The sequence below is a fragment of the Papio anubis genome, chromosome 10 (genome assembly GCF_008728515.1).
Source record: "Papio anubis isolate 15944 chromosome 10, Panubis1.0, whole genome shotgun sequence".
Taxonomy (NCBI): domain Eukaryota; kingdom Metazoa; phylum Chordata; class Mammalia; order Primates; family Cercopithecidae; genus Papio; species Papio anubis.
The window spans coordinates 79,440,806-79,456,245 of record NC_044985.1 but is presented as its reverse complement, the minus strand read 5'-3'; the positions used below and the strand labels follow the sequence as shown (position 1 = coordinate 79,456,245).

The window sequence follows — 15,440 nt, the reverse complement described above, 5'->3', positions numbered from 1 at the left end:
ATGGTAGGAGTCATAAAGCGCTGTGGGGAGGAAACTGACCTATGATTCAGTATCAAAACCCTTAAGATCCCTAGAGTGTCTTATTGCTTTATTATTTTTAATTGCTGGGATTGATTAAACAGGGACTAGAAAACGTAGTGAGGCAGTTACTTGCTTTCATTTACAAATTATAATACTTCCTCCGGATCCCACTTTTAGGATCTTTTATGTACCTTTTGCTTTCAAAAGCACCCAAATGATGGTGTCGTGCTGGTATAATCCTTTTGAGTCTAAATGAAAATAAAATTATGAAACCATAGTTTATGGTCTTAAATGTTTATTTGAGAACAAATGACTTCATTTGAAAAGTCTTGATGTGAAAAGACCCAACATTAATGGAATATGAATGGAAACCTCCTTGTGTCTGAACACAGTGAAGTGAAAGTTGTAAAACATGCATTTTGCTACCACTATGCCTATGGTTTTTGGATTAAAGCAAATGTAACTTGTGGACTTGGTTTCTCATGCCAATAGGGAAAATATCTTGAAAGCTTTATCCTTTTTCCATGAATAAATGGCAAAGCAGTGGAGAATTCCATAACATTTAATGAGTTTTAAAAATTGCTTATCTCATATAAATTTATGATTATATCCATGTAGTGTGTAGTTAGTGGCCTCCATGGTCTGGCATGGGACACGTGGGGGAAAAGTGTTTAACCCAGATAATATCCCATTGAGGAGGTGCCTAGGTGTGGGCGGAAGGAGGGAGTCGCCTTCCTAGGGGTTTTGCAAGAAGCTGTTTTATACTTATTGGCCACAGGTAGGACATTTTCTTACAAAAATAAAATTTTTGTCCCTGCAGAGGAAGTGTTTTCTTATAAATAAAAGCAGGGAAACACGATATCTCCCACCCAGTAGCAGGAGCTGGGAATATGGAGATGTGGAGGCTCAAGCAGCTCCATCTTGGAAGCTAATCCACCAAGTTGACTTCTGATTTACCCCTGTTCTGGGAAAGGTCTAAGATTTCCAGTTTATCTACTGTGCCTCATGTAAGAGCAGGTACTTACCGTGCGTCCTGCCCTTCCGTCAAACAACCTTCAATTATTCTACACATCCCTTCTAAATCACTTCTCCTGTGGTATACGAGCCTTGGGTCTCGTGGGTAATGGCACAGGGATCCACCGACTTGTCTCGCTGCCACCCAGGACACAGACAAGGCTTCTGTTTGTTAAGTCCCTATTAGATGTTTCTTTCTAAGAAGTTGGATGCGTCAGCCTCTTTCTTCAGCCTCAGCTTCTGCTGATGTCAGGGGTAGGTATGCATAGACCCGCCCACCAGGAAACAACAGATGAAAAGACAAAAACGAAAAGTGGAGAGAACAGCAACCTCAGTAACACCATTACGTATTTTTAGTTTGTAAGAAAGGAAAACCTTTGCGCCTTGGCAATGCAAACAATTTATAAATCAGGCAACACCTCCAAAGGTGCTTTAAAAAGTCATTAAGATTAGAAAAATAACATTTTTGACTCTTTTTTTTTTTTTAATAACCTTCCCACCAGTTGGGAAACACTGCTTGTCTTTAGGAGGGAGAGTGAGGGCTGCTTCTGGGGTTGTGCAGTCTGTACATGAAAGCAAGGTGGAGTTGAAGAGGGCTGAGATCTAGCCCCAGGGTGCCTAGGCATTGGCCTGCTGTGGGGCTGATTCTGCATGCAGATGACATCTTTTTCTAATCCACATAAGGTACTTCATAGACCAGCAGAGCCTTGAGAGGAATAAAACATAAAAACAAGAACAACACTTTTGCTTCACAAATACATCTTTTGAATAAGCTGCCTATATTGGGTTTGGTTGATTATAACCTGCTACATGTAGGTAGTTTGTCCATGAAGTTGTTTCTTCTCTACTAGTTCATGTGTTTTAAAATTCAAATTAAAATTCTAATTTTTTTTTTTTTTTTTTTTTGAGACGGAGTCTCGCTCTGTCACCCAGGCAGTCGGATCGCAGCTCACTGCAAGCTCCGCCTCCCGGGTTCACGCCATTCTCCTGCCTCAGCCTCCCGAGTAGCTGGGACTACAGGCGCCCGCCACCTCGCCCGGCTAGTTTTTTGTATTTTTTAGTAGAGACGGGGTTTCACCGTGTTAGCCAGGGTGGTCTCGATCTCCTGACCTCGTGATCCACCCGTCTCGGCTTCCCAAAGTGCTGGGATTATAGGCTTGAGCTACCGCGCCCGGCCTTAAAATTCTAATTTTAAAAAACCCTCAGATTTCGGTATGCCAAAATGCCTTTTTTTAGCTGCTACAATTTAGGTTAGGTGGTGATCGAAAATGTATTTAAAAGTTTTGGACAAAATTGTCACTACCATATAGAATGTGGTGGTGGTACCTGGGTTTGGGAAAGTACTTCCTATTAAGGAACCTCCTTTCATTAGGGAAACGAGGAAATCAGGAGCAAACACTGAGTCACCTCTGATGATCTGTAGTAGTTGGTGAAATTTTTGTAGAATTTTCAAGGGTAAAAAACAAGTATTTCTTTTTTATTTTTTTAAATTTTACTTTAAGTTCTGGGATACATGTGCAGAACATGCAGGTTTGTTACATAGGTATACATGTGCTATGGTGGTTTGCTGCACCTGTCAACTCCTCATCTAGGTTTTAAACCCCCCATGCATTAGGTATTTGTCCTAACGTTCTCCCTCCCCTTGCCTCACAGCCCCCAACAGGCCCCAGTGTGTGATGTCCCCCTCCCTGTGTCCATGTGTTCTCATTGTTCAACTCACACTTATGAGTGAGAACATGCGGTGTTTGGTTTTCTGTTCCTGTGTTAAAAAACAAGTATTTCTAATATTGCCGACTGCACACATTGAATTCTGACACATGTGGTAGAAAATGTTTGCCTTCAGTTACAGGTAGTAGACGAAGAGTGCTCCTTGGGTCCTACCTGCACACTCTCCAGTGGTAGAATAGATTCCTCTAAACGTGCTTTGCCTTTCTCTGCTGCTTTGTCTATACTGTTTTGTTTGCCAAGAGCAATTGTTCTCAATCCTGGCTGAACATTGAAATCACCTGGAGAGCTTTTAAAACTCCAAATACTCAGGCCATACTCTAGACCAATTAAACCAAACTCTCTGGACACAAGACCCAGACGCTACTGGTTTTTAAATTTTGCAGTACATTCCAATCAGCATCCAAAGTTGAAATCTTCTGCCGTGTAGAATGTTGCCCTCTTCTATCTCTTGACTAACTGCCAGTCACTCTTAAGTTTTAGCTCAGGTGTCCTTTGCTTGGGGGAAGCCCTCTTTGCCTCCCTCATCTGGGTTGGGTGCTCTCTGTGCTCCTGTAGCGTGCGTTGCAAGCTTACCACTCTCAGAGTCCTTATCCCATTGTATGTTCTTTGTTCTTCTGTTTGCTCAACTCAATGAAAACTTTTTGAGGGCAGGGACCAGACTGTATCTTACTCTTCTTTATGTCATAGAGCCTGACTCATGGTAGCTATTATTTTATATAAAATGCCTTAGGGGAGAATCATCAAGTGACTAAAATTTTAGGAAATAGAAGTAGCAGAGAGCAACTCCATGAACGGGGAATGTGGGCATTCTGATTGTTCATTCAATAAGTTTGTAGGGAGCATGACTTTGTGCCAAATAATAAAACCATGAAGTCAAATAAGAGACGACCCCTGTGCTAAAGTTACTTTCATTCTGGTCTAGGAGAGAGTTGTATATGCCCTTGATTGCATACAGTGTAATGTGTGCTATAAGGAGTTAAGACCCCTATGAGGAAGTACAGAAAGTAGCCTGGGGTGGTGATTGGGGTAGAACACATTGTCTGGGAAAGTGTCCAAGAGGAGCTAACACTTGATCTGCACACTGACAGATGAATAGGAGCTAATCTGGTGGATAACAAGGGGAAGGGCATCCAAGTAGAGCAAACACTGAAGCACATGGAGGCACTTCATAGACAACGTGTATGGGATTCCACAATCAGTTCTATGCAGCTAAAATGAAAGGCACGTGAATGGGAGTAGTAGGAGGTGATGCTTAAGGCATAGGTGCAATATATACAACTATTATGTATCCACAAAAATTAAAAATTAAAAAAATTGGTGATACATGGTGATAAATAGCCATCTGACTTAAAAAAAAACATAGATGTGATTCAAGACATTAGGTCAAGTAGACTACAGTATACATGAAAAAATAAAAAATAAAAGGTGAGGATTTGAAACGAAGCCAACGTCAAGACAGTGTTTATTGACTTATGGGTTCATTGGTGACCAGAGCCAGGAAGTTACTATGGTTTATTGCAGTGTGTGTGGATGGGTGTACAGAGGCAGGGCAGGGAGCAGATTGTGGAGGGCTGTATTATGAAATGAAGTGGAGGCAGAAAATACATATAGATAACATTTTCAATAAGTGTCATTGTGAAAGCCCAAAGAGAGGTTATTCCATACCTGGAAAGGATTGTGGGAGCAATAGAATGATTTGTTTGTTGTTTGCTTTTTAAAAGAAGAAACCTGAGCATGTTTGCATGTTTATGGGAAAGAACCAGGAGATGTGGGCAATGAAGAGAGACCTGCCTGTAAGAGCAATTACGTCCCCAGATGAAGCAGTTGTTAGCAGACAGTCTTGATGGACACCATGAAAATGTAAATTCCTTAGTTCACAATAGTGGCTGATTATCAGATTGTAAAAATGCTTCACCCATGACAAATAATTACAGTGTTCCCTTTTCTCTTATCTCACTTTGTAAGATTTCCTTTACTTTTGACACCACTAGAATCCTTAAAATGTAAATCAGCTGCTCCAACTATTATGATTCTAGAGCCAGGCTTTGAACCATATATTATGCCACGGCTGCTCTGATCAACTGAAATGAAAGATAGCTTCCAACTTGATTCTAATGAATTTTGCTGTTAAAGAGTTCTCAGAAATTGGACTAGTTTGAAATGAGAATAAGTTGATCACCAAACAAACTCTTTGAGTTATTAGATTTCTGACTATGAGAAACTGAGTGGGTTTTAAATCCAACAATCATGTTTGCCTATGTCGTTAATCATAGTCTCTACAAATTACACCTTTACAAGTACTACCATATATAGTAAATGAAGTCTATTTTAAGGTCAGAACTTGACACATAAAAGCAGCAGAGGCGTTTTTAACAGAAATAATGATATAATTTTTGTATATTTTTTCATTTATAGGTAACATTATTAAACTTCATGATAACCCCAGAGGGAATGCAAGATCAGCTTCTGGGAATTGTGGTGGCACGAGAAAGGCCAGACCTTGAAGAAGAAAAGCAAGCCTTGATATTACAAGGAGCTGAAAACAAAAGGTTTTAAATATCATAAACAGAACTATTCTTATTTGTTTCGAGATCACTAGAATGAATTAAAATACATTTTACAGATCTCTTTTGTTAGATTTATTAGGAATACTGCAAGCGAAAGTGTAACAGGAAAATATGAGGAATTATACCTCTATGTTAATTTAGAAAACTGCATTACTGAGGATATTTTGACATGCAAGTTCTTAGGCACTGGAAGAGCTAGAAAGCCTGCCAGAAGTCAGGGCAGGGTATTTTCAAATATTCCACAAAGTTTTAGCACAAGAGTTTTAGTAGTCACTGTGTAACTGAGGTAACCTGTTTTTACTGGAGCATGGTATAAATGAATATGTTGCATCCCACTTTCTGCTCATAACCTCTATATCATAGGTAGAAAGAGTAAAGCTGTATAAGTCATGTAAAATTTCAGAAAATAAACAGAGTGCTGCTTTCTGTTCACTCCGAACTGAGATCCTTGATGGCAGAGTAAATTGGCTTGCCGTATTTCTCTCTAGTTAGCCCATAAATGATCATTAAAAAGGGAACTGGAGCAGAAAGGCCCATCTTTGTGACATTTTGCGAGATAGGAAATTAATTATAAGGCATCACCATTACAGATATTTGTCACAAAGTGATGCATTTCTTTAGGTTACAAGTTCTTTGTTTCTTGTAAAAGAACATATACGTAAAATGATTTTAAATGATTTCTTTTTCTTCTAAGAAAATTGTGTTTTATTCCAGGCAGTTAAAAGAAATAGAAGACAAGATTTTAGAAGTTCTTTCATCTTCGGAAGGCAATATATTAGAAGATGAAACTGCTATTAAGATATTATCTTCCTCCAAGGCTTTGGCTAATGAGATTTCTCAGAAGCAGGAAGTAGCCGAAGAGACAGAGAAAAAGATTGATGCCACCCGCATGGGCTATCGTCCTATTGCCATCCACTCTTCCATCCTGTTTTTTTCTCTTGCTGATTTAGCCAACATTGAGCCCATGTACCAGTATTCACTGACCTGGTTTATTAACCTTTTCATCCTGTCTATTGAAAATTCAGAGAAATCAGAAATTTTGGCAAAAAGGTATGTAAAGGAAATATTAATATTAACTAATGCATGAAATTAGAGAGTAATTTGTGGCCTCCATTGTTGTCTCAGAATGGTACAAGCATTACAGCCACTTACGTAAAATGAACTTGATTAATCATTGTACCAGAAATAAATTTGAGGGTTAGAAATTGAACAGATGTGTCCAAATTCAGTCTGCCAAGAAACTGTTTACAGAGATCTAGGATTATAATGTAATTCTAGAAAGAGAAAACATTTACCTTCATTTTTCATTTGCAAAATATATTTATGAATGGAAGTATGGAAAGAGTAGTTAATACTTTTTAAAAATATGACTCCTATTCTGTACGAACTGGCATTCTAAAAGTTGCAAATTCACATTTTAATATACACATCTGTAAAATTCGTCAAATGCTAGGGTAAAAAAATCCCAAAGCTTGTTGTGATTATTTGTGGTAATAGAGCTTCTTTTCTATTATTCTTATTCACATAAAATACTTTATATTACTGTTGGCTATTACAATAAGTAGTGGAATTAAGACCTGACTTAAATCTACAAGAGAATTAAATTTCATTTGATTTTTTAAAATCAGTTAGATTATTTTCAGTTTGGTATTAAAACATGTTTTTAATAGAGTTTAATGTGTAATTTAAAAAAGTAATTAATTACAACTTTTACCTTTTATAATCTTCTTGATAAATATGAACCTAGATACTTCAGTTTCTTGACTGTTTAGACCCACAAGGGAAACTCAATTTATCACTTCCAGCTAAGAATTATGTTTAGAAATCCAAAATGTTAATCTTACTTTAATCTGAATTTAATTCCTTTATCATAGTAGAGGTCTAAAATTTTGAGTGTTCTTAGACTTAGCAATTTTTTGTTAGTAAGATTTATTATTTTACAGGTTTGAATACGAGACTAATAAAGGTATGAGTCTGACACTTTGGGCTTGGCCAAAAATATATATTGATATATAGATATCTGCCATTGAGAAAGGGAGGGAGTAGGTTATTTATTTGGAAGAAATGCATTGCATAATGATAGAGTTTATTCATCTTTATGATATTTGAAAATGTTTAGTTTATTTCTTCCAGTTCTGAAATTTTCAAGTTTAGCAAGGATTACAGAAATAAAAAAATTTTAAGTGATCTTTCTTAGAAAAGTTCCCAGGTGTTTGCATTATAAGTTAGTTAATTAAACATGCATGTCTGGTTTTCATACTAGATTCTGAGTTCCATAAGACAAGAATTAAAAAAATAAAATTATCCCCAGCCTGGGCATGGTGGCTCACACCTGTAATCCCAGCACTTTGGGAGGCCAAGGTGAGCAGCTTGCATGAGCCCAGGAGTTTGAGACCAGCCTGGACAACATGGCAAAACCCCATCTCTACAAAAAATACAGAAATTTAGCTGGGCATGGTGGTGTGGGCCTGTAGTCCCAGCTACTGGGGAGGCTGAGGTGGGAGGATTACGTGAGCCCAGGAGGTTGAGGCTGCAGTGAGTCGTGATTGTGCCACCACACTTCAGCCTGGGCAGTGGAAGTGAGACCCCATCTCCAACAGTTACTACAGTGCTAATCACATTATAGCCACACAATAAATAATGTTCTGCTTTTCACTACTGGTCTTAATTTCTACCTTGCTTAAAAGAATAACCACTAGAATGTTACTCTCTTAATTAGCTTAAAATCAAGGTATTTTCTGGAGTCTAGAGAAGAAAATTTCTTTGGTCTGCCATTTAAAGACATTTTTCATATAAGCTTTAAAAATTAAAACAATTCTATGCTTTAAAAATAATGATGGGTCCTTTATTGTCTCTTATTATATCAAGTTAGAACTCATCCAAAGTATGGAATTCGTTTCTTCATTACTGTGCTTTTGTTCCTTAAGATGTAAGGAAAAGCAAACCCTTTTTACCCAGATGTGTGATTTGGATGAAATTTAGAAAACAAAATGTGGCCTTTTCTTTTTAGTTAAACTTCTTTAATTTCAAAACAATGAAAATCATATGTATGTCTGCAGTAATACTAAAAGTATAATTTTGGAACCGAAAGGTAAATAGAGAAAATAGATGTTAAAACTTTTATTGAAGTTATCAATACACATGAAGAAACATGCAGAAATCAGAAGTATTTGCCCAATGAATTCTCATAAGTGAGCAAACCTGTGTAACTAGCACCTAACTCAAGACACAGAACATTATCTATAGCCCAGAAGTGTCCGCTCCTGATCACTAACCCTCTCCCCCAAGGTGACCACTGTCCTGACTTCCAACACCACAGGTTAGTTTTTGCCAGTTTTAGAACTTCATATAAATAGAATCACACAGTGTGTGCTTTTTTTGTGTCTGATATCTTGCACTCAGCATCATGCTTGTGAAATTAATGCACATTGTTTTGTCTAGTACAGTGTTTTACTTAGTTAGTTTTCTATTGTTGGGGAAGTATAATTAAAAACTACATCTTCTCCCAACCCAGAAACTCTCTCCTCAAAGACAGTAGAGAAAAAAAAATAGTTTTATTGTTGAATAAACATTAAATGGAACATAACACATAATCACAGGCAATCACAAAGAGATTGCAAAGACAGAGAGGAATCTCACCCCCTTAATTATCGAAGCAGATAAAACCCATTACATCACACTTAGTTCATCCTAACTTTACTTGGCAATTGAAGTGGCCATCTGTGCTAGCAAATTGGCTTTATCCAGAGGAAAACCAAACTTTTCATATCTGTGTGACAGGAGGTAGTTTTGCAATTTGAGATAAGCTTAACTGAAGTTAGGCTCCTACCCTTCTGCAGCGAATTGGAGACAAGTGGGCTATCTCCCTTGATGTTTACATTTCAAAGAAATGGCTTCTGGGTCTTTGTGAAAGACATCACTGGGTCATAAAACTGACAAAGGTCTGACTAGTTTTCCAAAGGGTGTATATAAATTTCAGTGTGAGGAGAAAGTACCTATAATTTTAGGTTTTCTAAATTATCTAAGAAAAAAAAGGAGGGAAGGAAAATCTCTCTCCTTATTTTCAACAGAAAGAATTGAGTCTCTTATTTTTAATTTTTGCTTGTCCTAAAACTGTAACACAAATCATGTATCCATTCTACTGTTGAGGATATTTGGGTAGCTTCTAACTTGGGGCTACTATGAAATTTTGCTTCCTTGAACATTCCTGTTCATGGCTTTTGGTGCTGATATGTACCTGTCTTTGGTGGGTATATATGCAGGAATGAAACTGATGATCACAGGGCATGCATATATTCCCTTTTAGTAAATACTGCCGATAGTTTTCCAAAGCATTGTACCAAGAGAGAAACTTTGGTCAGTCCTGTTTAATCTTCTTTTGTTGTTGTTAAAGTAAACTAAGAGTTTCCAATTAAGAAGCTAGCTCCCAAATCAGAAATGAAAAAGAGGAGTTCTCACAGGAATGATTTGTTTTTCTGCCAATCATTGATAGACACCAAATAACTGGTAGACTTCAGGCAGTTATTGGACTATAGTTCTACCAAAAGCATAGAAAACATGTGACTATTAACACTAGCCAACCTGATTGTTTCAGAATCTTAATATTGGTCTAAAATTATTTCTCATTTCTTTTTATTTAGGGATATAAATGTATTTCATTCTTGTTTGTCCTCTGGTAGTGATTATTATATGGTACCAAGAATATATGATGTTATGACTAGTATGGTATATACTATGCAATTGCCATAATAACTTGGATCATCTGTTATTTATAAGATTTTAATGCATTACAATTTGTATAACAGAATAAATAACTTTATATAGCAAACAAAACAAAATAAAACAAAAATAACATAAATAGAGAAACAAAATCTAACTAGGATGTAGTTTTGTTAAATATCCTGGAATCAATCTATTGCTGTACAAATATGCATATACATGTAATTGTAACAGCCCAGTGGGTTCTTCCTGCCTGCCGCACATAGAAAATCAACCCACTGAGACCATGACATTGTGGTAAAGAGTTTAACTGATGTGAAGCTGGCCACACCATGCAGAAGATGGAATTATTACTCAAATTATTCTCTTGAAAATTCGGAGGCTAGGGCTTTTCAAGGATAGTTTGGTGGGCAGGGTGTTAGGGAGGAGGGCATGCTGTTTGGTTGGAAATGCAATCATAGGAAGTCAGCAAGGAAAACAGTCCTCCCTGAGTCTGCTTCTGGGTGGGGGCTGCTAGAGGAGTTGCTGGTCTAGGTGAGGCCATCCAATAGTCAAAAATGCAAAAGCCTGAAAAGACATCCCAAAAGGTCAATCTTAGGTTCTACAATAGTGATGTTATTTACAGGAGTGATTGGGGAAGTTGCAAATCTTACCACCTCTGGAATCATGGCTAGTAAACTAAATTTCTTCCAAAGTTAGCTTGGCCCATGCCCAGGAATGAGCCAAGACAGCCAGCCTGTGAGGCTAGAAGCAAGATGGAGTCAGCTATTTCAGATTTCTCTTACTGTCATAATTTTGCAAAGGCAATTTGATAATTACACACACAGTTTTTTGTTTTTGTTTTTTCCCACTTCTATCAAGACCATTCTCTCATGTTATTAAGTATTCTTCGGAAACATAAGTTTTAGGAGTTGCACAATATACGTGCCATTGTATGAATGTACCATAATTTTCATATTATAAGACTTTTGGCTGGGTGGGGTGTCTTACACCTGTATCCCAGCACTCTGGGAAGCTGAGGCGGGCAGATTGCTTGAGCCCAAGTGTTCGATACCAGCCTGAGTGACATGGCAAAACCCTGTCTCTACAAACAATGCAAAATTAGCCTGGCGTGGTGACATGCACTTGTAGTCCCAGCTACCTGGGAGGCTGAAGCATGAGGACCACTTGAGCCTGGGAGTTCAAGGTTACAGTGAGTTATGATCGTACCACTGCAATCCAGCCTGGATGATACAGTGAGACCCTGTCAAACAAACAAAAAACACTTCTAAGTAGTCTCCAGCTTTTGTATTGTAAGTAATGCTGCAGTAAATATAAGTGTCTGCATCATTGCTTATTTTCTTAGGCTAAAATCCCAAATTTAGGACAAAGGTGTTCACTTCTTGCAGATTCCTGATATAAATTCCTTTCCTGGAAGATGATTCAAACACACAACTCCATCAGAGGAACATGAATGATCCTATATCACTGTATCACTTACCAGCATTAGAATGATAATTTTAATCTTCTTTTTCACCTTAAAAGGTTATTAAAATATATTATATGTCCATTTTTACTAGTGATTGAACCTGAACTTATGATTAACCTTTATAATTTTCCCTTCAATCTGTCTACAAGGAGAGACTTGTTTTAAAGTGCAGAAAATTTTATTTTACTCTAAAAAGACCAAATGTGAGTCACCCTGTATTAATTGTATGGTACTGCTACAAGTGAGACAAATTCAGTGCCATGCATGAAAAGACAACCTATTAGCATAATAATGGGGACAGAATAGTATGTTTATTTTAAATGTTCTAAGAATTTGACTGTATTTTAGCAACTATTGCCAAGCCTTTCTCTACAAAAATCTTTTTTGAAGTTCCCAACTAAAAATAAGATATATTAATTTGTTGTAATTCTCTTTATGGGAATGCTGCAGGGGATAAAATAGTTAAGAAAATAGGCAGGTAAGGAAAAGTGGAAAAAAAAAAAAGCTAGGATGATTGACAGCCTAGAATATCAGTCAGGACATTGCCAAAATTAGCCAGGCATGGTTGTGCACGCCTGTAGTCCCAGCTACTCGGGAGGCTGAGGCAGGAGGATGGCTTGAGCCTGGGAGGCAGAGGTCACAGTGAGCCAAGATTGCATCACTGTACTCACTCCAACCTGGGTGACAGAGAGAGACCCTATCTCAAAAATAAATAAATAGATAAATAATAAAAAGGAAATCTTGTGATTATTCATATTTTCATGTTTTGCCTCTAGCAAATAAAAAGGGAGTTTGCCAAGTTTTGTAATTTCTTCAGCTTTTATGAATTTGTAATGAGTAGCACAATACTACACTTAATTTAATAAAGAAGCTACTAATTTTAGATTGTTCATTTAATATATAATATAAAACATTTGAAATTATTTGTTATAAAGAGGTGAAATTTTACACCCGGAAATGCTTTGTGGATAAAAAGTCTGTAAACTTTTTAATCTAACAAATTAATATACCATCCACTAACTTTTTTCCAAGAGGAAGATTAAGTTTAAAAAAAAAATTCAGTCCACAGTAAAATGCATTTGGACTGAAGTCCATTGTGTAGCTCTCAAATTGGGGCACCCAGTTAATGAGGATTCTTGATTGTTTTGGGGGTAATTGACCAGAAAGTTTATCAGAAGAACATACATGTAAATGGTGTACAATGGCTTTTCTTAAGCCCATTACCTTTAAAGTACATTTTTATTTATTTCCTTTATTTTCTGTTGACCCTTAGGCTTCAGATTCTCAAGGATCACTTTACTTATTCACTGTATGTTAATGTCTGCCGGTCACTCTTTGAAAAGGATAAGCTGCTCTTTTCCTTTTGTCTAACTGTAAATCTCCTGCTGCATGAGCGTTTGGTCAGTACTGTTTTCATTTGTAAGAAAAAACCCTTAATAACACTGATTCATTAATTTATTTGTGTGGGAGCATATATAAAAAGATTGTAAGTAGTTAAACAATAATACTGTTTATTATTATAGTTAAGGCAAGATGTGATCAGGAGAATAAATTTCGCAGAAGTGAGATATAAATTAAGCACAGAATTCATTATGTTACTATTAAATTTTTGTGTGTTTTAAAATAAATTGATTATATTAGATTTTCACAGAACTATGCATATAAATTTACTTAATATTGATACATTTACACCAGGTAGTAGTGTAAATGTTTTTAAAGACTTGTGCAAGTTACTGAAATCTGTGTAAAGTCACTATTTTATACACTTACATGTTTAAGATTTATGGATTTCATATGGTGATGGTTGAATTTTGAAGAAATAAAGGCTTTATTGTATTTCTTGCAAAAGATGTATACCAGTAACTCATTATACTTTATGGAAAATAGTCGAAAACATGGCACATTGGTGGGGTTCTGCCTTTCTACAATTTCTAGAGCCAGTAGGACTCTAGACAGTCATTTTGGAAAACATGTATTCGAATGGAACGTATTCAGATTTTCACATTTAGACAAGTAATTCTGGAGTAAAATTGTCAAAAAGTAACTATTTAAAATGGAACTATTTTGAAAACTGGTTATCATGAGTATACTGTCATGAGAAATTCTTATGAATATTGAGCTATATCACTAGCTATAGAATTTCATAGAGACCACATCTGAAACTTGCAAGTCAGCACTCAACCCTTTTATAATGGTTGTAAGCTTACTAGTTTATGATGAACTCATTTCTGACTCTTCATGCTGCTTTGTTTTCCAAAGATTAATAAAGCTGAGTGGAGATTTCTGCTAACTGGTGGCATTGGACTGGATAATCCTTATGCCAACCCTTGTACATGGCTTCCTCAGAAATCCTGGGATGAAATATGTCGATTAGATGATTTACCTGCCTTCAAAACCATTCGTAGAGAGTTTATGCACTTAAAGGATGGATGGAAGAAAGTATATGATAGTTTGGTATGTTTTAACCCTCTTGCTTATTCCAGTGTTTTTAAATGGAGAAAAGAATGTTAAATATCTTTTCATAAAGGCAAGATTTAAATAAGCTTTAAACAACTGGTCACATGTTAGAATGCAAACTTTGATTTATGCTATCCCCACTTCTAAGTCAGTGGTTCTGTTTGAACTTCATTCAAACTCCTTGAAAGGTATTAAGATGCAAGAATGCTGCATGGTTCTTGAAAATATTCTTGTTGAATTTCCATGCCAGGTTTTTATTCATTATCAATGTAGATTTTGGCAATCCTAATAGCAGATGAGTTAAAATGTATGGAACAGCTATTGTTTAGATTTTCTGAATGCAGGACACGAGCTAATAAAATTTTTTGTGTGTGTCATTTGAGAAAAGGAAAATCTTGTACAGTAGTTCTAAAACAATTTTCATGAGACCTTGTTTTACTAACTGGGGAGTATTATAATTGACACAGACATAATATTCACAATTTCTCATCTGGGATATATAGCAATTGTTGCTTTCTCTACATTTTTCTTTAGCACAAGGGCTAATATTTTTCCAATTCCCATTTAATTGTTTCTATTCCTTTGTTTCTACCCTCTTGACTTCCTGCTTTCCATGAGTTTAATATGCAAGAGCTCTGCTTGGGAGAGGTTGGAGGAGAGAAAGCTAGATATGCGGAGAGTATGTTTTGTTTGGCTAACCTATATTTTATTTTGTCACCTACTTGTATTATATGGGATAGTGAGATTGTGTCTTCACATGAATTCAAATATCTGGAAGTGATCTCTTTTGGATGTCTCCTTGTTCGTAATAAAAATGTTTTCTAGAGACAAGTATGTGTTGTGAGTACCTCAACTAATTTAAAATTAAAATTGTAGTACTGTATTGAAGCATGAAGATTTCTAATTGGAGATACCACATAGCTTTTCCTAAAGTTTCACAGGTACACATGTCTCCTTTTTTCCCCACCAAGGTTTACCCCTCCTAGTATCCTGATGGCTTTCTTCTTGTGATTTTTTAATAGCTCTCAATTGGCTTCTTCATTACACACATTCTCAAGTCTCTCTTTGTAAAAAAAAATATTTTAAAAAAACTAAACAAATAATACAATAAATTTCAGTACAATACCCTTTTTACTTGTTTTGAAATATTTATTTTTATAAATAGATGATGAGAGAAGTGGGTAGGTTTTTAAAAATGTTTTTGTTCCAGCTGGGAGCAGTGGCTCATGCCTGTAATCCCAGCACTTTGGGAGGCCGAGACAGGTGGATCACTTGAGGTCAGGAGTTCAAGACCAGCCTGGCCAACATGGTGAAACCCCATTTCTACTACAAATACAAAAAATTAGCTGGGTGTGGTGGTGCACCACTGTAATCCCAGTTACTCGGGAGGCTGAGGCAGAATTGCGTGAACCCAGGAGGCTGAGGTTGCAGTGAGCCAAGATCACGTCACTGTACTCCAGCCTGGG

At 36.7% G+C, this 15,440-nt stretch overlaps 1 protein-coding gene across 3 annotated transcripts in view; it reads left to right on the top strand.

Annotated features, from left to right (window-relative positions):
• Positions 1–15,440, top strand: part of DNAH7 (dynein axonemal heavy chain 7) — a 340,785-nt gene that overhangs the window by 262,105 nt on the left and 63,240 nt on the right. For all 3 annotated transcript variants that reach the window (XR_004176604.1, XM_009182666.4, XM_031651428.1), the window contains exons 50-53: positions 5,179–5,312; positions 6,045–6,380; positions 12,791–12,917; positions 13,777–13,971. Coding sequence is in view for 2 of the 3 variants with exons in the window: in XM_009182666.4 (XP_009180930.4) it covers positions 5,179–5,312; positions 6,045–6,380; positions 12,791–12,917; positions 13,777–13,971 (792 nt within the window). In the remaining variant the exon portion in view is untranslated. The remainder of the gene's footprint in view (positions 1–5,178; positions 5,313–6,044; positions 6,381–12,790; positions 12,918–13,776; positions 13,972–15,440) is intronic.